At 46.8% G+C, this 26,113-nt stretch overlaps 1 protein-coding gene across 1 annotated transcript in view; it reads left to right on the forward strand.

Annotated features, from left to right (window-relative positions):
• Positions 1 to 26,113, forward strand: part of DAP (death associated protein) — a 66,824-nt gene that overhangs the window by 12,698 nt on the left and 28,013 nt on the right. The window contains 1 exon segment of the mRNA NM_001078058.2: positions 2,606 to 2,702. Coding sequence (NP_001071526.1) covers positions 2,606 to 2,702 — 97 coding nt within the window.

The raw sequence follows: 26,113 nt of genomic DNA on the forward strand, positions 1-26,113 counted from the left end.
CAACTGAATACCATCGACTGGTGGCTATAAACAAAGGACATTCTGGAGGCTGGAAGTCCAGGGTCAGGCCAACAGCAGATTCAATGTCTGGTGATGTCCTGGTTCACAGACAACTATATTCTCTGTCCTCCCTGGCAGAAAGGGTGAGGGAGCTCTCAGGGGTCTCTTTAGGAGCGCGCTAATCCTGTTCATGAGGGCTCCACCCTTATGACCTAAGTGAAAAGGAAGGAAAAAAGTGAAAGCCACTCACTCATGTCTGACTCTTTGCGACCCCATGGACTGTAGCCTGCCAGGCTCCTCTGTCCATGGAATTCTCCAGGTAAGAATGCTGGAGTGGGTAGCTGTTCTCTTCTCCAGGGGATCTTCCCAACTCAGGGACTGAATGGTCTCTTGCAACAAAGGTGGATTCTTTACCATCTGAACCACCAGGGAAGCCTGATGACCTAAGCACTTTCCAAAGCCCCACCTCCAAACAGCATCACTTTGGGAGTTAGGACTTACAGCTTCTCTTCTCATCTAAACTCCTCCAATTTAGGACGTGGCTCTTAACCCCTTTCTGGAGATGAAGCATTGAGACTTTGAGCAGGTGACTACTCTGAGAACATGTAGCTGAGGACATGGAGGGACCTGCTGACTCTAAAACACAACGCTGTCAACTGCTGTGTGACACTGGCTTTTCATATAAGGCCAGCATTTCCAAACTTTATCCCGTGGAATACAGGAGTCCGAAAGGATGATAACCAGCATTACTGGGGAAGGAGGGACATTCTGTGGTCAAATACACTTGGGAAAGACTACACACTCTGTGTGCCCACGTAAAGCTTACGGTGCATGCTAAAGGCAGAATATCTGTCTTGAGGAAACCCACTTAGTTTGTTCAACCTAGCTCTTTCCACACTTACTAGATCCTAGAATCTCCATTTTTATTGCTGCTTTTTCTCTTGCAAAACAGCATTAACGTATTAATTATTAAGGAGATACAAGTAAAACTATAATAAGATACCACACCTACTAGAACAACTATATTTACAAAGAAATGCAATAGCAAGAGTTGGTAAGCATGTGGAGAAATTGGAACCTCCACTGGTTGGAGTGTAAAACAGTGCCATGGCTTTGGAAAGCATTTGAAGATCTTTCAAGAGAGTGAATATGGGATTACTATGTCACTCAACTATTCCACTCCTACATATGTACCAAGGAAATAAGGGTATAAGTCCGTGTGGCCACACAAAACTTTGCATACACAGTCGTTCATAATGGCTTTATTCGCAGGAGCCAAAATGGAAAAAGCACACATGGCCATGCACAGATGAGTGCATCTTAAAATGCGGGCTATCCATGCAGTGGCATATTATTCAGCCATGAAAAAGAATGAAGGGACTTCCCTGTCGGTCCAGCGGTTGGGACTTTATCTTCTAAATTCAGGATGTGTGGGTTCCATCCCTGGTTGGGGAACTTGGATCCCACATTTCTCGAGGTCAAAAGGCCAAGAGAACCAAGACAGTGTTGTAACAAATCCAATAAAAACTTTGAAAATGGTCCACATCCAAAAAAAAAAAATCTTTACAAGAAAAGAGGAATGAAGTACTGACACATGTCACAACATGGGGAAACCTTGGAAGCATGATGGTAAGAGAAAAATCTTGTCACCAAAGGCAGCGTATTTTACGAATCCATTTGTCAGATGTCCGGAATAGGCCAGTGCAGGTGACTGGTTGCTAGGAGCTGAGGGGAGAGGAGGGGTTGGAGAGGGACCTTTGATGGGTTTCTGTTGAGGGTGATGATATTGTCTGACAATGATTGTGGCCACAGTGCTGTGACTCTGAATATACACAAAACTGCTGAACTGTACACTCTAACTAGGGGGACCACATCGTATGTGAATTATATGTCAATAAGGCTGTTTTTTAAAAATGAACTTAACTTCTGCCAACCCCAGGGTTTCACAGCACAGTCTGGGAAAGGCCGTAACCAGAGCGGGCTTTGTGCTGTGACATGGCCGATGTCCTGTGTCGCCTGTGGCTGTATCCCCATCAGAGCACCATCGGCATTTGAGAGAATGTCACAGGCAGGGATGGAGTGGCCGCTGCTGCCTCACAAAACCGAACAAAACCTAAAAGCCGGCGGCCGCTTTCTCCACGTGGTTTGTACTCTGGTACCACCACTGCTCTTAACCAACTTGAAAGGAGACCAGACACACAGATGAGCCTTGGAAAGTTTCTAAGTGGCTCCAGAGCACGAGACAGTGTTGAGCATCCTATCATACTAAATCTCCCACAACAGTACTGGGGCTTCAACATGGTTCAGTCCCTGGGTTGGGAGGATCCCCTGGAGAAGGAAATGGCAACCCACTCCAGTATTCTTGCCTGGACAATCCCATGGACAGAGGAGCCTGGTAAGCTACAGTCCACAGAACTGCAAAGAGTCAGCTGTGACTTAGTGACTCAAGAACTGCAATAATAGCACTATTCTCCATGATTAATAGCTGTCACTGCCAGCTGGCCTGGACTTGGGGCCACAGGACAGCCACACACCTTTGAGTAGCTCCCCTGCCATCTGGTGGTTGCATGTCCACACTGATCACACACCTTCGTCTTCATTTCAGTGAAAGCTGGTGGGATGCGAATTGTGCAGAAACACCCGCATTCTGGAGACACCAGAGAAGAGAAGGACAAGGACGACCAGGAGTGGGAAAGCCCCAGGTAGGAAAGTTCTGGATTCACAAGTCACCCTTATTCGATTAAACATTAACATTTGTTCTCTGCTGCTTGCTTCTGATAAACCCTGAGCTCCTGGGGCCCTGTGCTGTGAGCTTTTCCTCTCCTGCTCAGTGAGGAGGGGGTTCTGTCCCCCAGACAGAGGAGAAACAGGACAGCTGGAGCACGCCTTCTTCTCTTGCCCCGAATAAATCTAAGTGGATTCATCCGTCTTTGGGCAGAAGCCCTCCACCACCACATTGAAATCACCCACAGACCTTTGAAAATGCTGTTCTGGTTGAGTCTCTGGGCTGTCAGGGCAGAGAACCACTGATTTAAATAGTGTTCACAAGCGTTAGAGCTTTGCCAGTTTCAGCCAAACCTTGAATCATTGAGGCCACACCCTAATGAGTAACTGAGTACCCTTAAATGACGTCTTTGCCCCCAGATCCCTGGGTCCCCAACAGCTCACCTTCCTGCAACACCACCATCTCTGTTTACACCTGCTTTCCTTGCAGGTTCTGATGTCAAGTTTGGTCCAAAGACCTTGTTACAAGCCCATCTCCTTCCACCTGTAACACACAGCCACGCGCCACCAGTCCCCACCTGTCTGAGCGTGTCCCCAGAAAGGGAAGTGAACACTAAGCTTTGCACCATGTAACTCATCTCCAGCCGCGTCTCAGCCAGAAGAAAAGGAAGTGTGGAGAGCAGCCAGCCCATCTTTGTGCATTTCATTCCAAAAGTCCTAAATAGCAGGTGGAATGCTCCCCAGGTTACCCATGGGAGACTGAAGTCCGCAGAGGCCAGTGCTTGCCACACTGAGTAGGAATGAACCCCAAGCCCAGGGTCCCGAGCAGGCCAGGCTTCCAAAAGAATAGCTCCTGACATCAGGCACCCTCCGAGAAGGACGTGCATGGGTTTGGTGACCCCACATATCTGCTTATGTATATGCTGTGCCATTGGGTATTTTCTGGAAAACGTTGAGTGTCACTTAGGGCGGTCCCTGGAGGGGAGGACAAAATCTGGGGAGAAGTTTCTGAGTGATTATTGCCCATTTTAAGTCATGAGATATCAGCACCAGGAAAATCAGCTCAAGTTCTGGTTTTTTAAAAGAAGAAGGTGGTTTAAAGAAAAGTCTCGAATTTTCTTCCACTAACTATTTTCACAGATTTGTGTTTGGAACATAACCACATCACGAATTCTCCTACAGGTCCACGGTCCTGTATCTGAAAACCGTGGGGCCTAATTTATATCAGAATTCAGAAATTCTAATGTCTTGGGAGAGGAAGCAGGTTTTAGCAGAAAAAGACCATATGCATTTCATACAGTACCCATTGTGGGGTCTCGAGCAGCCTGTTGGAATCTGTGTATGATATTTACACCAGCTGAGATGCATTTTAAAGATTTACAGACTTGGACCAGTTCAGGGTAAGTTTTGCCTGCATAAAAGAGTTAGAACATTAGGTGTTGAGAACATTCTTGGACTTGGAACCGAGGATAAAAACATGTGACCTGTAGCATTCTTCCACTAGAAACCTGGAATGTCATTTCCCTTCAAATCCACGGGTTCCTTAAGAAGGAAGAGAGAGGATGAAACAGAGAGCTGTATCTGGGGGGGTGGGGGGGGGGCGGGAATCCTGGGAAATTAATGAAATATGCTTTTCTGCATGTTTAAGTGGAATAAGGGACAAATAGCTACTTCTGTGTGTAACACAGTGTCAATACAGTGACAGCTGATCATTTCTTATCGTGTTTAGAAATAACGACAGAACAGCCCATTCATTTTCTATTGATTTTTTTTTCTCATGAGATGAAATACAGCATTTATGGAAGATGCACAATGTGAATAAACGTTCCAGAGGGTGAATGATTGCAAGAGAAAGGAGGGGGATACCCAGCACCCTAGGTTTTAGTCTCTTACCCACCATGAAGGCTGGTTTGCTCTGGAACCAGGTACTTTTGAATCAGGCTGACTGCAGGGCGGGGTTTGCACATGAGCCAGGGTATGTTTGTTCCCTGCAGTCACACTGTTGCGCCATGTTCCTGGTCCGGCTGATGGCTCTTGTCCTCTGGACAATGGCTTCTCTCCTCGCTGCTGTGGGTTAAACCCCCCACACACCGTTGACAGAGGCGAGGAAGCCTCTGTAGACGCTGCAGCTCTCGGCATATGTTGCCAATACAACTTCCAAACTCCCCGCACCAGACCTGGTATTCTGTGTAACAGTCCACTTCCACCACCACGCAGCCTCCGTTTTTCTAGGGGGCTGATTGAATAATTATAGTTAATAACGATCACTGATGGTATTACAGAGTGCAGGGAACCTAGCCCAGTTCTAATGGGGGCTCTGCCCATGTTGATTCATTTGATCCTTGCAACTACTCTATTCTCATCCCCCTTTGGGAGTTGGCTTTTCATTATTATCCCCATTCTGGATTACTACTCCCACTTCAATCACTCAGAGAGATTAAGTGACTTTTGCAAAGTCACACAGCAAGTAAGGGGCAGAGCCAGCATCCCAGACTGGAAGCTGGGTTCAGAGCCCCCTACTCTTAGCCCCTGGACTATGTGTACCAACTGAGTGTCTGTTTTGTGCTGAGCACTTAGTAAGTGCTCCCCATTGGGTTTAATGTTCACACCACCTAAAAGCTGCCCATTACACAGATGAAGAAACGAGGCTTAGTGAGCTTATCTGACCCAGTCAGTGGTTCAGATAAGGCCAGGATTCAGCCCTAACTCTGTCTTGACTTGGAGTCCCGTGTCCCTCGTGTCATCGTGAAGTCGCTCAGTCGTGTCCAACTCTTTGCGACCCCATGGACTATAGCCTGCCAGGCTCCTCTATCCATAGAGTTCTCCAGGCAAGAATGCTGGAGTGGGTTGCCATTCCCTTCTCCAGGGGATTTTCCCAACCCAGGGATCAAACCCAGGTCTCCTGTATTGCAGGTGGATTCTTTACCATCTGAGCCACCAGGGAAGTCCTAGATCTCTCTATAAAATAAACACTGATTCTGGGGTTGCCCACAACCTTTCCTATATTCCTCAAGCCCACAGTCCCACCCATGCAACCTCACCAAAGTAGATGGCCTAATTACAGCTTGTAACAAGCTTTTGGGACACTGGGCTGGTTTTCCTTTACATATGGAAAGGCCATAGTTATTTCCAGAAATTAGTCAGACATGTGATGTTTTACATTAATTTCTTTTGGAAATGTCATGGCATGTGACTTCAAACTTCACATTACCCTCATCCTAAAGTTTTCTATTTTATCATGTTTTGAGCCAAGCGCTCTCCAGATATGAAAATAAATGCGTAATCTCAGATGCCAGTTTCCTCCTTGGATCTGCGTTTGCAAAACTCTCTGCTTTCCTTCCTAGATATTTAAAGCTGGCTTTGCGTTTACTGATTCATCTCTGGTGGCTTCCTTTCCCAATCAGAAAATCAAATACTGATTGCAGAGAAAATGAACAACTGGAGCATTAAAGAGGTTGTTGTATGACCCAAAAAAACCTCAAAGCCCTCTTACTTGTACTTTTCTTTTGCAAATCTTTATGTTACCCTTTGTCCCCTTAGTCCTATCATTTTTCATATATTAAAAAGATAATTCCTTATACCACCAAATTGTTTTAAAATGCTATTAAAAAAAAATAATGTAGCAGAAATTTGAAAATGTTTTCCAAACATTCCCATCAGGCTGAATTCTAGTTACCTGCGGCCCTTTGTATCCAAGACGAGTAAGAGGTTTCATTGTTGTGAGCTCATACTTTCCTGAGTGGGTGCAAGACTCGATCTCAGAACTGACCCAATCAAGGAAAGCTGTGATTGTTTTCTCAAATCTGTCTGCTGAGCATATTAAGTCAAAATGTCCAGTTTCATTATGTAACAGAGAAACTGCAGACATAGAATGGACTTCAGGGGTCATTAGCACCCACTAACATACAGTGTAGTGGCGAGCATGCGCTGAGGCCCGAGCGTGAATCGAGCTGGGTAGAAAGTATTTTAAAAGGTAGGCGGCAAGAGGAGTAAAGTAGAAGTGGAAAGGTTAGGTGTGTACTGGGGGTGGATTGGAAAGGGCTAGAAGGAGTGAGGTAGGGGAAAGGGGAAGGGTCAGGAAGGAACAGCCCTTCCTGAGCTCCACAGTTTGTACAGGACTGACTTAGGGCTGTGATGCTGTTTCATGTTCACATACCTCCCCCATCAAAATAAGCAAACAATTCCAATCTTCCAGGATGTGGGAAATACCCAAGATGGAATACACACAGTAACAGATGGCCCTAAGTGTAACACAAATGCTTAGTGTTATCGACTGCAAGGAGTACAGTGGAAAAAAATGACCTAACCTAAGTAACTTCAGGAAACATTATTTTGACTGGATACTATAAGGCTAAAGACAAAAAAAAAAAAGGCAAAAAAAGAAATGCATAAATGCTACACTCCAATTAGTCAATGTTTCATACAGGACTTTGGGTTAGTGATTCTGAAATTGCTTTATGTGTGCACCAAGATTGAACAAAATAAATATGTTGTGACTGATGAAGAGTCAAGTTTCTCACGGTCAGAAAAAGGGGAAGACTAAGATAACTGTAATATTTAATTAGAATTAGAGGTATTAGTATGAACTCAGGCTTCCCTGGTGGTCCAGATGGTAAAGAATCTGCCTGCAATGCAAGAGACACAGGTTCCATCCCTGGGTCAGGAAGATCCCCTGGAGAAGGTAATGGCTAACCACTCCAGTATTCTCGCTTGGAGAATCCCATGGACAGACCAGTATTCTTGCCTAGAGAATCCCATGGACAGAGGAGCCTGGAGGGCTACAGGCCATAGGGTCACAAAGAGTTGGACACGACTGAGAGACTAACACTTTACTTCAGTATGAACTCATAGCTTAACTGGATGAACAGATGGACGGATGGATGGACAGTAGGTATAGATGCGAACATACATATGTAAATAAACATACATGGAAGAGATACATACATCCGAGCTGTGTTCACTGACAGGGCATTAAAGAACTGTCACCACATAGCCATGAGCACCCTCTAGGGCCAGGATCTTGGTTTCCAAACACCATTCCCCAGTCAAGGGTATTTTGGCTGCTGCTGCTGCTAAGTCGCTTCAGTCGTATCCGACTCTGTGTGACCCCATAGACGGTAGCCCACCAAGCTACCACATCCCTGGGATTCTCCAGGCAAGAACACCAGAGTGGGTTACCATTTCCTTCTCCAATGCATGAAAGTGAAAAGTGAAAGAGAAGTCACTCAGTTGCGTCCGACTCTTTGCAACCCGTGGACTGCAAGCCCACCAGGCTTCCCCGTCCATGGGATTTTCCAGGCAAGAGTACCAGAGTGGGGTGCCATCGCCCTCTCTGAGGGTATTTTGGAGAAGTGGTTCATTCCAGAACCAGGGCTGGAAAAGTACCAGATGAGCCTGGCACAGCTTGTAGTGCCATAACACAAGGAAGTGCTCCCAAAAGGATGGGGACATGTCAGAACAACACAGAAACCAACCAGAAGGCGCACCTAATGGCAAAGCTGGAATAATTTGTGATAACTTAAATAATGATAGTATTAGATTATAACCCCTAGAGTAAAATAGATATCCATGAGTCCATACTGATATAAATAATTGAATACATAGATGAGAAGGGGCAGCTCTTCTTTATAGAAGAATTCCAATGAATAAATGTGTAAACTAGAATATTACCAATAGGCAAACACCGCAGTAATTGTTGTCGGCAGGATACACTGAGGGATGCTACAATTAGAGGGCAAAAACTCAAGGAGAAATGGGCTATTTGCACAGTCTGTTTCCCCCAATATACTTATTAATTGCTAAGCAAGGAATTTACATGGAGACCACGATATTACAGTAGAAGACACTCATTTACAGTAGAAGACCTGAAATAAGAAGGCAGAGAGTTGCTCAGTGTTATGTGGCAGCCTGGATGGGAGGGAGAGAAGTTTGAGGGGAGAGTAGACACATGTATATTATGGCTGAATCCCTTCACTCTTCACCTGAAACTATCACAACTTTGTTTGTTAATTGGCTGTCAGTTCAGTTCATTCACTCAGTCCTGTCCACCTCTTTGTGACCCCATGGACTACAACACACCAGGCTTCCCTGTCCATCACCAACTCCTGGAGTTTACTCAAACTCAAGTCCATCAAGTGGGTGATGCCATCCAACCATCTCATCCTCGGTTGTCCCCTTCTCCTCCTGCCTTCAATCTTTCCCAGCATCAGGGTCTTTTCCAAGGAGTTAGCTCTTCTCATCAAATGGCCAAAGTATTGAAGCTTCAGCATCAGCCCTTCCAATGAATATTCAGGACTGATTTCCTTTAGGATTTGATCTCCTTGCAGTCCAAGGAACTCTCAAGGGTCTTCTCCAACACCACAGTTCAAAAGCATCGATTCTTCAGCTATACCTCAATACAAAATTAAAAGTTTTTTTAAAAAGGTAGGGGGAGCAGAGAGTTATCTCGTTGGACCTCAGATGGAACTTGCATATCCATGACGTTCCTTGCTGTTGCTCTGTGTCTGTGAATGACCGTGAAAGTGCTGTATTTGTTTCACAACAAGCTTTCACCTGTTGTTCTTCACCGTCACTGATAACTCCAGCCTGAAACAGTTGTTACTAGATGTAGGCTGAGTTACCATGGGGCTGCTGTAACAAATGCCACAAACTGGGCGGCTTAAAATAGCTGTATTGTCTCACAGATCTGGAAGCTGGAACTCCAAGATCCAGGTTTCCTCAGGGTTGGTTCCTTTGCTGGCCATCTTTGGCTTATAGATACATCACTTTTTTTTGTCTATGCTGTGCAGTACTCAGGCTCTTGGTTCCCCAGAGAATGAACCTCCTGAACTGGGAGCTCAGAGTCTTAACCACGGGACCACCAGGGGAGTCCTAGATACATCACCTTGATCTCTGTCCTCATGTGGCCTTCTCCCTGTGTCGTCTCACCTTCCCTCTGTGTGTGTCTCTCTCCCGTTTTGTAAGGACATCATGCATGCATGCTAAGTTGCTTCAGTTGTTTCCAACTCTTTGCACCCTATGGACGGTAGCCGCCAAGCTCCTCTGTCCATGGGATTCTCCAGGCAAGAATACTAGAGTGGGTTGCCATTTCCTCCTCCAGAAGATCTTCCCGACCCAGGGACTGAACCCTCATCTCTTCTATCTCCTGCATTGGCAGGGGGTTCTTTACCACTGGCGCCTCCTGCAAAGCCCCACTCATATTCGATTAGGACCCACCCTAAAAGCTTCATTTGAACTCATTTACTTCTGTGAGACCCTGTTTCCATAAAAGGTTAAATTCTGAGGTCCTGAGGGTAAGAGCTTCCCATAGTTGGGGGTGGGGAACGAATCAATCTCTAGAAGATGCCAAATGATAATCTGTGGCCATTATTAATGATTCTTTCAGTTAAAGTTAATTCTTAAGTAAAAAATGGAAAATTGAAAACATTGAGGTTAAGAGATAGTACACCCTATATGCCTGAGAATTTTTATCTTTAAGCTATTATCTTCATGTTTGAACTTGAATGAGGCTTGTGAGCCAATTTCAGCATCATCCTTACTTTGCAATAGGATCATCTTTTATATCCAGGCTAGTCGTCAGCTATCTTTTAGAAACATTGTAACCCTTTCCCCATAATGTGTGGAGTTGCCAGTGGACTAGGAGTGCTGAGTGCCAGCCATCCACTCCTATGCTGTTTGGGTGCCCCGGTTAGCAGGCAGGACCCATGACATGGCAGCCAACCCCTGCCCTCAGCCACAGGAAGAGTCTTAATGAGGTGGGGTGTTGAATAACAGGGGATGTCCTTGTGATGGGGCAACGGGTTATCAGCTGCTTGTGGACTGAGATGCCACCTCCAGGGAAGAGCCTTCTTGAAGGTACAGCAAGATCCTCCAGATAGAAGGCACATGAGGCACGTTGTCATGGCAGCAGGAAATAGCGATGGACGGTCCTGTCTGCCTCGATGGGGACACGGGGAGAGTCTCGTTGCTGTTGGGCAGCTCTGTCAGGTTTGCCCGGGAGTCTCAATGGTCAGTGGTTCTGTGTCTGTAGGCCACCTGGGCATGGATGAAGTGGTACAGTTTGTATGCTGACCAGCGAGCTGTGAAAGTCATTGTTTTGCCTGGAGCTGCTTGGGCTGCAGAAGGTTAACAGAGCTCATGCAGATGCCCGGGTCCCCACATGGCAGCCCGGGTCAGTGGGTAGCACGGGAGAACCTGCCAAGGGGTAGGGAGCATCTGTCTGCATCACGGAGTCTGCAGCCCCTCCTCAAGGCAGCCCTCCTGTCCCCATCACTCTGCAAAGGCTCAGGTACACCTGCTGGCATTTCCACCTGGGTTATAGTAGGACCTTCTCACCAGGCAGCCTGCCTCCCCTCAAAGAAGCAGTGAATTCATTTCCTTAGGGCTTCCAGAATAAAGTGCTACAGACCCAGGATTGTCTCACAGTCCTGGGGGTCGAGACATTTGAGATCAAGGTGTTAGCAGGCCCGTGCCCTCTCGGAAAGCAGTAGGGGAGGATCTGTTTCAGTCCCCCTCCTGGTTCCTGGGCTGAGGCAGGAGAACTCTAGTGTTCACACGGCTGTCTCACTGTGTGTGTCGGGGGCCTGTTTCCCTTGTTCATAAGGATGCCAGTCATATTGCATCAGGGCCCACCCTAATGACCTCATCTTAACTAATTCTTGTTTAGTTGCTAAGTCGTGTCCAACTCTATGTGACCCCATGGACTGCAGCACACTGGGCTCCTCTGTCCTCCACCATCACCCAGAGTCTGCTCAAATTCATGTCCATTGAGTCAGTGATACCATCTAACTATCTCATCCTCTGCCACCCCCATCTCCTTTTGCCTTCAATCTTTCCCAGCATCAGGGTCTTTTCCAATGAGTTGGTTCTTCGAATCAGGTGGCCAAAGTATTGGAGCTTCAGCTTCAACATCAGTCCTTCCAATGACTATTCGGGACTGATTTCCTTTAGGATTGACTGGTTGGATCTCCTTATAGTCCCAGGGACTCTCAAGAGTCTTCTCCAATACCACAGTTCAAAAACATCAGTCCTTCAGCACTCAGACTTCTTTATGGTCCAACTCACATCTGTGCATGACTCCTGGAAAATCATAGCTTTGACTAGTTGGACCTTTGTCTGCAAAGTTATGTCTCTGCTTTTTAATATGCTGTCTGGGTTTGTCATAGCTTTTCTTCCAAGGAGCAAGCGTCTTTTAGTTTCATGGCTGCAGTCACCATCTGCAGTGATTTTTGGCGTTCAAGAAAGTAAAATCTGTCACTGCTTCTATTAACTATGCAACAAGTTTATTTTCAAATAAGGCCACATGCTTAGCTACTGGAGGTTAGGACTTTAACATAAGAAGCAGGGGAAGCAGAGGGACACACAATTCAACTGTTAACAAGCTTCAGCACCTCATGGCACGAGGCACCGGTTGGCAGTGCCCAGCTTCCGTGACATCCCACAGCAACAGCAGCACAATAACTTAGCAGCTATGAGGCCCACACGGCAAATGGCTCCTGCTTCTGTGCGAGCATGTACAGTTGCCTAGGCGGAGCACTGCAGCAGTCTGCCCCTCCCATCCCGGTGGGTACCCTCTATCAGGGGAGTGACTGTGCACCCCCCAAATTTATTTTTTTAAAAAGTATTTATTTTACTCATTTCCTCGGTTGCACTGGGTCTTAGTTGCGGCACGCGGGATCTTTGATTTTCACTGAGGTATGCAAAGTCTTTTAGTTGTAACATGTGGAATCTTTAGTTGTGGCATGTGGGATCTAATTCCCTGGCTAGTGATCGAACCCGGGCCCCCTGCATTAAGAGCTCGGAGTCTTAGCCACTGGGTCACCAGGGAAGTCCCCCCATCAATTTAAAAATTGCTGTTTGCCTGCACCCCCCATATTTGTATATTCATTTTTAAATTATGCTCTGCATATTTTGCTACTGTTATATACATTGTAAAATGTATACAAAATGAATATTAATGTATGAGATCAAGGTGAAATAAGCAATGTTTTAAATGTCCTGCCAACCATTATGACTTTTTATTGTCATTAGCTCATATCTCAAGGTCCAAATACCCTTGAGGTAGTGTTTCTCATTAATGATTCAGGATGTAAATCTAAATTTCTAATGTCCTTCCTGGTGACTTCAGGTTTTGTGGGAAAGGATGGCTTCCTGTCAAGTCTAATTAGATCTTCAGTGTTTGTAATGTGGTTCGTGAAAGACTTGTACCAGGGCAAGAAGCTTGAGCTTGTCTCTTTTTTTATTGTGCGTATCTTGGTGGTAACCTCAGCCTCTGGAGGGTTCTTTCTGCAGTAGTTTTTGAAGCCACATGTTCATTTTGTTATGTGTGTGCTAAGTCGCTCAGTCGTGTCCTACTCTTTGTGACCCCATGGACTGTAGCCCGCCAGGCTTCTCTGTCCATGGTTTTCTCCAGGCAAGAATACTGGAGTGGGTTGCCGTGCTCTCCTCTAGGGGATCTTCCCGACCCAGGGATCGAACCCTAGTCTCTTACGTCCCCTGCATTGGCAGGCGTGTTCTTTACCACTAGTACCACCTGGGAAACCCCCTCATCTTGTCACAGTTAGTTTAAATTCATTCATTGTATATTTGAGCACAGTTCTAGGTTCTTGAAATGTATCAAAGGTAGAACTAGAGAATTTACTTAGCCCACTAACCAGACAGTGTCATGCGTATGTTGTCAGACACAGGAAGCCAAGGAAGGGGCACCGGGCCCTGCGGGTGGTGACCCTGCTGCTCCATCCGGAGCCCCAAGGACCAGGAGGCCGGGTGGGGGACACTCAGCCGCAGACGGGCAAAATAGTCCCTGTGAGTAAACAGCGCTGATGCTTAGTTGATTGTGTTTGAGGTTTTTTTAGATAGAGGATAGATGTAAATAAAATAATTTGCACGTTTATCCTTTTCCCTGACTGTGCTGTGGCCTCCTGGAGACAAGGACTGCCTTCATCATTGACTTATGGGTGGGGGCTCTGATAGGAGTTCCCTGGTTGTATGCGTGTCCTCAGTCACAAAGTCACATCCGACTCTGCAACCCCATGGACTGTGGCCCAGCAGGCTCCTCTGTCCATGGGATTCTCCAGGCAAGAATAGTGGAGTGTGTTGCCATGCCCTCCTCCAGGGGATCTTCCTACCCAGGCTTCCCATGTCTCCCGCTGAGCAGGAAGATTCTTTACCCCTATGACACCGGGGAAGCCCCTCTCTGGTTGTATGTAGTTCCATGTCTTCCAAAACCCATGGCTACATGTATTTTAGGATGATGGGGAGGAGCACAACGAGGTACATTAAGAAGTTTTGTCCAGAATTGCTCAATGAATACAGAGCCACTGGTGTGGGATGCAGAATACTTTGTGTCCCAGGAGTCGTGGGCAGTGGTGTCATCAGGAACTCAAGAGTCTGAGCTCCCCTTAGATGGGCCCTGAGGCAGGCTGGGGTCTGGTGGGTGGTGAATCAGAACCTCACCATGCAGTGGAGGGAGGAAGCATGTGGGCATCCCTGCGTCAGGGGAGCCTGGCTGGACCCTGCCGGGGTGAGGCTGAGAAGGGATGTGCGACAGGCTCCACTGTCCTCCGGCACCTGGTGCTACTGGTCATGGGCTTGGAGGCAGTATTTAGCCAGTATCTGGTTCCGTAAGGGATGCAGAAACGATGTGTGATTGATGCGCTCTGAGCATCCACTTCCCTCCCTTCACAGTCCCCCAGCCTCCTGACCAGACCTCCACGCTGCCCTCCGCCTTTCATCAGATGGAAAAAGGGGAGAAAGGAGATGGAGCTATCGGCTTCCGTCTCCAGACACAGCCCTGTGCATCTGCACCGGAACCAGCCTCTTGGAATGGATAATTCTTTTGTTTTTATGGTGCTCCTCAGAGGGTTGCAATATTTATCAAGAGCATTTCCTTATTACATAAACATAGGAACTGAATTTAAATCAACTCTCCAGTGGCTGGATTTTACAGAATGCAATATGTAATAATAACGACATAGAATAATGCTACCTAGAAAAATAACTACATAGAAACAAGAGCCCTTTATTGAGTTTATTACATTACAATGACTATGCCTGAAATTTTTAAGCCCTCTATTTAAATAAACTCTATTTTTAAAAAAAAAGAATGAATGAGGAAAACAAAAATAAACTCTGTTGACTTCAACTGGGTCAGAATGCATAGCACTCAGAAAATGCTTAGTGAATCAGTAATAATGAGCTTAGCATTTGATTCTTTAAAGGTAAATAGTTAATTAACTTAGTAACTTGGTTACCTCTTATTTTCCAGCGGGTGAAAGAGGTGAGCCAGGTAAGGTCGGTGTTAAGGAAGAAAATTCTTCCTCCTTCTGGGATATTCCATTGAGCACTCAGCTCTCTCTAGGGAGAGATTGACTTTGATTTCTGGTTGTGTACATCTTGTAGGGGAAGATATACTCATTAATGTGTGCCAGAGTCATGAGGATGGCATTATACTCAAGAAATTCTCATAGAATCGTTGGATTAGAGCTGGACACACCTGAGAGGTCACCTAATCCAGATTCTCCAGGGGGAGCTCCTGACAGATAAGATGCCAGATTTTATTAAGGACCTAGAAAAGTCAGATACCAGAAGCAAAACATCTTTTGGGAAGAGATCCACAGAGATTTTTATGTTAAGAAGAAGCCCTTGCCCACGTATAGGTGTATACGCAAAAGTATTGAAAACAGCGTCTCCAAGAGTTATCTGCACACCCATGGCAGCATTATTAACAATAACCAAGAGGTGGAGGCAGCATAAATGTCCATCAGGGATGACTAGGTAGCCAGCATGTGGTGTAGACATACAGCGGAATACGAGGCAGCCTTAGGAAAGCAGGAAATCCCGTCACAATGCCACAGCATGGATCAACCTGTGTCAAGTGAAATAGGCTGCCCAGGTGCTCGGTGGTAGAGAATCTGCCTGCAAAACAGGAGACGTGGGTTCGATCCCTGAGTCAGGAAGATCCCCTGGAGAAGGAAAAGGCAACCCACTCCAGTATTCTTGCCTGGGAAATCCCACAGACAGAGGAGCCTGGCAGGCTACAGTCCATGCGGTCGAAAAGAGTCAGACATGACTGAGCAACTGAACAATAAAAACAAGTGGAATAAGCCACTCACAAAAGGACAGATATTACACAGTTCTACTTACGAGCTGGTTGGTGTGCTGGTAGGGGTGGTTGGCTTCTTTCCCGGCACTTCAGGTGAGCACAGCCCCACAGGGGAGCATCCCAGAACGTTCGAGAAGAGTATGTCCTTGGCACCCCCAAGAATTTGTCCAAAAGTTGGACCGCCACCACGAACTTTTTATTTTGGCTAACTCTGAACTTGTGTAAGTCAGGACTAAAGATGAAAAGTGAGGGAGCAAAGATTCCAAATGGCATCTGTTGCTCCTTTTGTAGCTGATTCCTTCAGTGTGATGGTGGTGAAACTTAGAGCGTCTTCAGCCAGGCTGACTAAATTTAGAGAAGTAATTGCTGTTTACCCTTCTGGGGACATCATGGGAGGCCTGAGAATGAAAGGATGGAAAGCCAAGATGACAGAGTAGAGACAGCCAAGTTCTGGTTTGGGTGCCCGTTTTCAAAGATGGCAGTGGAGTATAATCTTTAAGTTTGATTATAGGGGGGCTAACTGGTTTCCTTGTCTTTAACAACACTCCTTCCTACGGGATAGCTGGACCTTTGCTGCTGAAGTTCACTTTATGACACAGAGATTCAGTAGAAAGCGGACCAGATGCAGTCATTTTTTGACAGTTTTGAAATCTACACTTTTTGCGGAGAAAGTACCGTTGATACTCTGCACTATTGGATAAGTTCTGGGAGTTGAGAGAAAAGCTAAGATGGTTAACATGTGAGTGTAGTTACTGAACCTGCTGTTCAGTTAACAATTAAGAGTTGATACTCTGAGCCTGGGAACATATATGAAATTTTGACAGGTAGGGAGAGACTGCAGCTGCCAGGGAACAGCATTAAGGGGCTTTTGCGGACAGGTTGGGTGAGCGATGCTCCTGCTGGAGTGTGAGCTGGGCGGGGTCTCCCTGCCGCCTCCTCCTCCCCATGCCCTCCTCTCCTCACTCACACCATGCCTGAGGTCTCCACGTACAGGTGTTTCTCTCCCAGCAGCTGCAGCGGGTCGTGACCAAAAACACCTACCGTCAGGCAGGATATGCTCCTCCTGGCCCTCGGTTCATTTGAACCTGGGACTTTGATGATATCCATTCACTTGGACTTACTGGCGGGTCACCTGTCCGAAGAACATTCACAGAAGAGTGCATATAGATCAGTAGCACTACTTTGACTTCTTGCGCCCAGAATCTACCACTCTGTACATCTATTTATATTTCATTTCCCTGAAGCTCTGGAAAATAAGGCCAAAGGAAAGGAGTGCTGATCCATCAAAGGTACCCAGTGTTGTCTTTCTTGCCTGCCCCTTGGGCTGTCTAAACCTTTTCCCCAGCATTTTAAGTAACTTCATACTTACATTTTTTTCTTTTTTAATAGCTGCTGCTGCTGCTAAGTCACTTAGCAGCAAGTGGAGAAGGAAATGGCAACCCACTCCGTGTTCTTGCCTGGAGAATCCCAGGGATGGCGGAGCCTGGTGGGCTGCCGTCTATGGGGTCGCACAGAGTCGGACACGACTGAAGTGACTTAGCAGCAGCTGCTAAGTGATGCAACCCAGTGATGATTAAAAGCCAAACATGGACTGCAAAAATGAATGGGGAGAATATTGATAGTAAAACTGTCAGAGTCCCAAGGAATTAAAAAGAACATGAATAAACAATTCATAAAACAATAGAAATTTGTCAACAAATATTACTAGTAAACAAATAAAATTAAAAGTAAACAAATAAAAAAATAAGAGTTCACTTTCTGGTGTCTAAAAAAGTGAACTAAAAATATCCTAATGTTATATGTAATTGTCTATTAAATCTCTATTATATAGAGATTGGATATCTCAATCCTAAAAAATGTTTTAAATTGCCTACAGATTTGAACACATCATTTTCTTCCACCAAACCCTGATCCCCTCCAGGTTTTCCACTCTTATTATCTTTTCCCAGCTTTAATGAGATATTACTGACATATACATAAATTCAAGGTGTGCAGCATGATTTGATAGGTGTATACATTGTGAGGTGACCACCACAATAAGGTTAGTTAACACCTCCACCCCCTCAAGATAATTAACATTTTTAGTGATGATAAGATTTAAGATCTACTCTCTTAATACAGTATTAAGTTATATAATAGTATATGTGTGTGTATATGTGCTTTTCTCAGTCATGTCCAACTCTTTTGTGACCCCATGGACTATAACCCGCCAGGCTCCTCTGTCCATGGGATTCTCCAGGCAAGAATACTGGAGTGGGTTGCTATGCCCTCCTCCAGGGGATCTTCCCAACCCAGGGATCAAATGCAAGTCCCCTGCATGGCAGGCAGATTCTTTACTGCTTAGCTATCAGGAAGCTATAAATACATACATACATACATATATATATATATACACATATATATGCATACATACATATATATATGACTATATATATATATTGGAGAAGGCAATGGCACCCCACTCCAGTACTTCTGCCTGGAAAATCCCATGGACGGAGGAGCCTGATAGGCTGCAGTCCATGGGGTCGCTCAGAGTCGGACAGGACTGAGTGGCTTCACTTTCACTTTTCACTTTCATGCATTGGAGAAGGAAATGGCAACCCACTCCAGTGTTCTTGCCTGGAGAATCCCGGGGATGGTGGAGCCTGGTGGGCTGCCGTCTATGGGGTCACACAGAGTCAGACACGACTGAAGCGACTTAGCAGCAGCATATATATATATGACATCTGTAACTGACATCTCCCCGTTTCCCCCACACTGGCTGGCTGGCAGGTAAAGTAAAACCCAGATCCTTTACAGGTTGCAGTTTAACAGGTGGGGTGGAGGTAGGAGGTGTGGACAGCGTGGGACTTGCCCAGTGGTGCTCAGCCAAGCAGCAGTGCTCCTCAGGAGCGGACAGAGCCTCTCAGGTTTCAGAGAATTTATGAATCACCTCGGAATGCCATGGGCTGGCGGGGGCAGGGGGTGTGGTGCGTGGGCCTGAGGTTCTGGGAGGGTGGCATTGGTGCTGCCTCCTCCCACCACACTTAGAGTAGTCAGACCCCATCCCTGTCTGTCCGATGAAGTCTATGTGCCTGTCAGAAGTGTATCAACACTACGCCAAAGGTTGCATATCCAGTCGTGTCTGACTGTTTGTGACCCCATGGACTGTAGCCCGCTAGGCTCCTCTGTCCATGGGATTTCCCGGGCAAGAATACTGGAGTGCGTTGCCATTTCCCCCTCCAGGGGATCCTCCCCACCCAGGGATCCAATCCACAACTCCTGCATTGGCAGGAGGGTTCTTTACTGAGGGTTCTCACCTGAGAAGCCCATGTTTTATAAAAGGTAGAGAATGTTATATGAACAATTTACCTTTTGGCTGTTCATAAGTAGTTATAACTTCCTAATTGGTCACCGTATTTATAAGTCCTGCAAAGAGAAGGAGGCAGACACTCTGAGAACTGTCCAGAGAGCAGGACTGAACCCTGTTTCTATGGGACTTGAATCTATTGAGAAAGCATCTATCACTCAGCTGGGTGCGTTTATGACTATGTCTCATCTTAATCAGGCCTCAGGGAATAAGTTTAGAAGATGGTCCCTGCTATCAAACAACCAATTCAACATCATTCAGAAAGTCTGATAGTCAAATAATGATAAATACCGGCCGCTCCTAAACTAGTGCTTTATATACTTAGTCTTATTTTGTCCTCCCAACCTACAGGAAAGGTGGACGTTTATTTTATGAATGAAGAAATTTGCTCAGAAAGGCTAATGATGTGCCCAAGGTCATTCTGATAGAAACTGACGGAAGTAGGATTTGAACCCAAACCTATGATTCCAAAGACTCACGCTGCTATATTTAAAGTGGACCAATGAGGACCAGCTGTACAGCGCAGGGAACTCCGCTCACTATTATATAACAACCTAAATGGGAAAAGAACTTGAACAAGAAGAGATACGTGTATATGTATGACTGAAGCATTTCGCTGTACACCTGAAATTAACACAACATTGTAAGTCAACTATACACACATATAAAATAAAAAGTTTTTTTAAATATCCTTTACTATTACATTAAAAAAAAATCAAAACCCACAACAAAGACTTGCTATTTTTCTGCCCGGCCCTTGTCTTCTGGCAACTGGCCCTCTTTTCACAAGGAGTTGGAGAGCAATTATTGAAAAGAGAGCCTGGGACTTCCCAGGCAGTCCAGTGGTTAAGACCCTGTGTTTTCATCACGGGGGGCATGGGTTTGATCCCTGGTTGGACGAGACTGGGTCCAGCACTATCTGAGAAGCCATAGATTCAAGGTTTCCAAAGTCAGCTGCAAAGAGAGGAAACCAGACCGAAGTACAAATGAGAGGAAGTTGGCGTCAAGGTAAAACCAGTGACTCACGGTTCCTAAATTCGTTATGACTTTAGGTGGAAAAAAGAAATAATGGCCTAAATGGGAAGGGTGGTGCCACAGGGACCCAGAACAAATACTGTTACAGAATGGGAGAGGCTGTTTTCATTTTGCCAGAGCTTCTGAATGTGATTATAGGTAGAAACAGATGCAAACCACTGCCACCCTCTGCACGGCTGAGCCTGTGGGGTGGATTTCTACGAGAAATCTTTTTCTGCATTTGTGGAGTCAGAGGGGAGCCTGAAGTGGAGTGAGGCTTAGGCCAGCAAGCGTCAGTTGACACCCACCTCTCCTCCTGGGAAGGGGAAGGAATCCCACCCTGAGTATCTCTGGACACTCAGAGCCTGTGGCTTTGTGTCCAGATGTCTGTCATCCTGAATGAGAAGCGCTGAACACCCAGGTGTGGGGCCGAGCACGAGGGCTTCTTAGGGAGACCCAGAACCAGAGCAGAGAAATAGTCCCCTGGAAACCGGCTCAGGCCTTTCATCTGTTGGTTTATCTGTTGGTCTTCTCGGTTTCCTTTTTAAATCTCGACCACCCTTAAGACCGTGCAGTCAAGTCACTTGGGTACCCGTCATCCTCAAGGATCAGGTTTCCACGTTTTCCTGAAATGTGCCTACAGCATGTTGGCTGGGGAGGTGGAAATGGGGGCAGGTGGGGGACATTGGCGGCTCCCTGTGTCCTGGCCTGTGGCCCCTGGGTGGTCCCAGGTAGAATGCTGGCCTTTGGGGCCTATCTCCTCATCTGTAGCACAAGGTTTGTAGACCAATCTGTTTCTCTTTCTGGACTTTTGTAGTGAAACGGGAGGAGGCAGTGAATCTCTGCAAGCTTTGAGGAGAGAGAACTAACAACACAGCATGAATTAACATCAGTCTCTGGTTGTTATGGAGATACTTCCACGTTCTAGAATTCCAATACACGTGGGAGGAGATGAGAAAACAGAATTCTGTCCTCCAGAAACCTGGGGAGATGGCTTAGTCCTCACTGAGGTCCTCTGCATTCCCCTGTGGGTAGAGTAGTTCCTGGGTGCTCCTGTGTGCTCAGTCGCTTAGTTGTGTCTGACTGTATGTGACCCCATGGACTGTAGCCCATCAGGCTCCTCTGTCCTTGAAATTCTCCAAGTAAGAATGCTGGAGTGGGTTGCCATTTCCTCCTCCAAGGAATCTTCCCAACCCAGTTCTTGGGTAGGTATTTATAAACCATTTCAGGCTTAAACAGGATGAGAGGTGCTGGGCTCTTAAATCTTTTTAAGTTTTTACTAAAAATTATTGTAAGACAGTTTTAGGGTAGCACAGGGAAATGGGCTGCCTGTGCTCAACAGCTCATTAAACAAATCTCTCAGGTTTACTTTTGTGCTATATGTGTCTTTCTGCCCCTGAACGATGCCGCATCTGTATTTCGGCATTTCTTCAATAATCTTCCAAATGGATGGCTGGCAGATGCGCTCGGATGGCAGCCAGGCCCCTTCAGATGCAGGTCAAGATGGATAAGCATCCTTTTCACACATCCTTAGGAGCCCCAGCAACACTGCACTGTGATGACTCTGCAATATAATGAGGAGGAAGATGTTATTGTTCAGTTGCTCAGTAGTGTCTGACTCTTTTCGATCCCATGGACTGCAGCACGCCAGGCTTCCTTGTCCTCCACTATCTCCCAGAGTTCACTCAAACTCATGTCCATTGAGTCAGTGATGCCATCCAGCCATCTCATCCTCTGTCACTCCCTTCTCCTCCTGCCTTCAATCTTTCCCAGCATCAGGGTCTTTTCCAGTGAGTTGGCTCTTCACATCAGGTGGCCCAAGTTTGGAGCCTCAGCTTCAGCATCAGTCCTTCCAGTGAATATTCAGGATGGAGTTGCTTTAGGACTGACTGGTAGAAGATGGTGACATATAGTAAAATGTAGAGCCAACTCAGACCAAGACTTCTAATGAGACAGGCGCTTGCTTTCACACATTCCTTCTTTTACTTTGGACCCAGAGTCTGCAATACAGTCTCTCCTTGAAAAGCACTGTATGTTAGTGACTGTAGCATGCTGTCTGTTCCTTTACTAAAAATACTCAGAACTGTTGTTTTCTTTCTTGCCTGGTTATTATTTTTTTTTATTGCCTGAGTATTCTTAACAGTTGTTTCTATAAGCACCTCTATTTCTCATCTGTTATTTCTCCCCAAATGTCCCAAGGACGTGGGCTTACCAATAAACATTATGCTGCTCCAGAGGAGCTTAGTATTGTTTCTAGGGTTCGTAGCCACATAATTGTTCTCACGGGGTATCAAGGTAGAATAGAAGGATCCAGCTGAAAGACCTGAGTTGGGCCAGTTGTACCACTACCTAGTTGAGGGATCTTGCACAACTCAAATGATGTTTATAGGATAGGAGACACATAGGCTTCCCAGATGGTGCTAGTGATAAAGAATCCGCCTGTCGATGCAGGAGACATGAGAGATGTGGGTTAAATCCCTGAGTCTGGAAGATTGCCTGGAGGAGGAAATGGCAACCCACTCCAGTATTCTTTCCCGGAGAATCCCGTAGACAGATAAGCCTGGTGGGCTACAGTCCACGGGGTCACAAAGAGTCAGACACAACTGAGTGACTGAGCACAGGAGATGTGTATATAAGGGATTAAATTAATTGCCTTTTTTTTTACATTCTTATTTGTTATCTAATAAGCTATTAATGTATCTTCTCTTTCCTATCAGCTTAAGAGTTTATTGTCATAAATACTGTTTCAGATGAGAGAAATAGTTCGTTGGTTTTCTTTTGTAAACTGCTCGCTCTTTAGGCTTCTCTGGTGGCTCAAAGAATCTTCCTGCAATGCGGGAGACCTGGGTTCAATCCCTGAGTTGGGAAGATCCACTGGAGGAAGGGCATGGCAACTCACTCCAGTATTCTTGCCTGGAGAATCCCCATGGACAGAGGAGCCTGGTGGGCTACAATCCATGGGACTGCAAAGAGTCGGACACTACTGAGCAACGAAGCACGTGATAGCAGGAAGGAAGTGAGGCGGCAGAGGAGTGAGGCATGTCTGACTATATTTCTTTGGCTTGGCCATTTCATCAAGGGGCATGATTCTGAAGGACGGCTGACCTTCTGACGGCCAGGACTCTGTGGCTGCAGCTGCCAGGGGCTAGAAGACATGTAAAGAGCATTTCTCAGTACATTGAACACCGAATGTCTCGCTATGCAGCTTTGGTGATTGATATTTGGTTCTGTGGTCTCATTCCTAACTGAATCCCTTAAAGGGAGGTCGGGAATAGTGATTTCCAGAAAGAGTCATCGTGAGGGCCCGTTGCTGGGTGGTGGGTGTGAGCTGAGAGGCATCACTGTCAGGGGACAAGTGTCTTCATTTAGACTCTGATATATTTCCCTTGGGCTTCCCAGGTGGCGTTAGTGGTAAAGAACCCGCCTGCCAATAAGAGACAGTGTTCAATCCCTGGGTCCCCTGGGTCCGGAAGATCCCCTGGAGGAGGGCATGGCAACCCACTCTGGTATTCTTGCCTGGAGAATCCCATAGACAGAGGAGCTGGGCGGGCAATAGTCCATGGGGTCACAAAGAGTTGGACACGACTGAAGCGACTTAGCACACATATTTCCCCTAAACCGTTCTCCTTAGGGGGACCAGGGCATCTGCTCTCCGGGGCAGGGGACCCACACACCGGGTTTAATCAGCAGCTGCTTGTCGGAGGGGAGGAGATGGAATGAGGTGGCTGCCCACGGATGTCTAGTCCAAAGGGCGTTTACCTGGCACCATTGATGGGTTCCTGCAAAGTTCATCGTTAATCAGGTTCCCCAACCAAATGCTCTTCCTTCCTGACTTGCTGTCAGAGTTTATTCAGCCTTGCTTTCCCACTGATTCTCCAGCGGTGGCACTCAGTCTCTGCCTGTCCTCCTCACATCCTGAAAACTGTAAATGATCAGTGAGCAACCCTGGGACACGCGCTTCCTAAAATCGTCCACAGCTGTCAGAGGAGGGGGCTGCACGGCCGCCAGCCGGCGCCCAGTTGAGTGGTCTGGGAATTAGAATCAAGGCCCCGGCTGATCCTTGCGTCTCTGCCGGAGAAATTAGAAATGGTGTTCACCTCTGCCGAATACCAGGCGTGCCGTATCATCAAGAGGCTTCTTGTCAGGTCCAATTTGGGATCATCAAATTAATTGTTACATGTGACAAGCTGACATGCAAAGAAAGTGATAAATGCTTCGGTGCAGCCTCCCGGTGAAAATTCCACGGTGAGCTTTCGTGGCCCCAGGGCACGGATGATGGACAAGGCAGGAGAGCTCCCGTCCTGCTCAGCTGCCCAGCTCTTTCCACAGCATGGGAGAAACAGCCCCGTTTGCCTGGAAACCTGCACTAACCCCCTCCTTTCCTGACAGTTGTGTGACTCCTTCACTTCTGTCTTGCTTCCTCCCCAGATAAACTCTTGTGAATTGCTTTTCAAGTAAAGAATCCGCCTACAAGGCAGGAAACCTGGGTTCAACTAGCTCAGAAAGGTCCCCTGGAGAAGGAAATGGCAACCCACTCCACTATTCTTGCCTGGGAAATCCCATGGACAGAGGAGCCTGGCGGGCTACAGTTCATGGGGTTGCAAAGAGTCCTATACGGCTGAGCAACTAACACTTTCACTTTCCTCCCCAGATAAACTTGTGAATTGCTTTCCAGGGGACACCTTTGCTGCTGCTGCTGCTGCTGCTGCTAAGTCGTGTCGGTCGTATCCGACTCTGTTCGACCCCATAGACGGCAGCCCACCAGGCTCCTCTGTCCCTGGGCTTCTCCAGGCAAGAACACTGGAGTAGGTTGCCATTTCCTTCTCCAATGCATGAAAGTGAAAAGTCAAAGTGAAGTCGCTCAGTCGTGTCCGACCCTCAGCGACCCCATGGACTGCAGCCCACCAGGCTCCTCAGTCCATGGGATTTTCCAGGCAAGAGTACTGGAGTGGGGTGCTATTGCCTTCTCCGAGGGGACCCCATTACCCCCTAGAAATAACCAAGCAACCATTTCATAGGGGCCTTTGCTGGGGTCTCAGGAACTGCTAGTTAAATGGCCTAAGGGACAGGGAGATCACTATCTGAGTTTTTTGTTGCTCCGGGAACCGCACTGTTGGCTGCTGCCGATGTCCTGTGGGGAGAGGGCGCAGGGCACAGCCATTAGACTCAGCTTGTCCGAGTGTCACCTGGAGGGGCCGGGAGTGTCAGCAGCCCGTGGGCTGGGAGGTGACCCCCCATGTTCTTTATTTCCTTTTTTAATATTTATTTACTTGGCTGCACCGGGTCTTCACTGTGGCAAGTGGAATTGAGTTCCCTGACCAGGGATCAAAGCCAGGCCCCCTGCATTGTGGAGCTCAGGGTCTTAGCCACTGGGCCACCAGGGAAGTCCCTTAAAAAAGTCTCTTTTCTTGGCTGCACCACACGCCCTTGGGGAACTTCCCAGACCAGGGGTGGAACCCAGGTCCCCTGCAGTGGAAGCCTGGAGTCTTAAGCGCTGGGCCACCTGGGAAGTCCACTCCCCATGTTCTTTAGAGCCATCTTTGGAGTCATCACCATCACGTCACAAACACTTTCTAGTATCAGGTGTAGAAGCGTTCCTCCACGGAGCAGACCCAGGCCATCAGGCTACGGCATTCATTTAATTTTTTAATATTTGAACTAGGCTAGGGGAAGACAAACAAACCAAAACCGAACCCTGTCTTTTCATTTTCATTCTTTCACTGTGCTCCGCAGCATTGGCCCTCTGTGGTGGGGGGGGAGTCCTCCCTTCTCCCGGCTCTAAAAATAGCAGCTCAGCAACTATTCGCTTATTTCCCTCCACAGTGGGTGCCGGGCAGTTTAGAGCCACATTTGAGACTCATGCTATCGGAAGGACCCACATAGGAAGCCCCTGCTGTCTTAACAGGAGAGCCTACCGTCTGTCC

The sequence above is a fragment of the Bos taurus genome, chromosome 20, assembly GCF_002263795.3.
Source record: "Bos taurus isolate L1 Dominette 01449 registration number 42190680 breed Hereford chromosome 20, ARS-UCD2.0, whole genome shotgun sequence".
NCBI lineage: Eukaryota > Metazoa > Chordata > Mammalia > Artiodactyla > Bovidae > Bos > Bos taurus.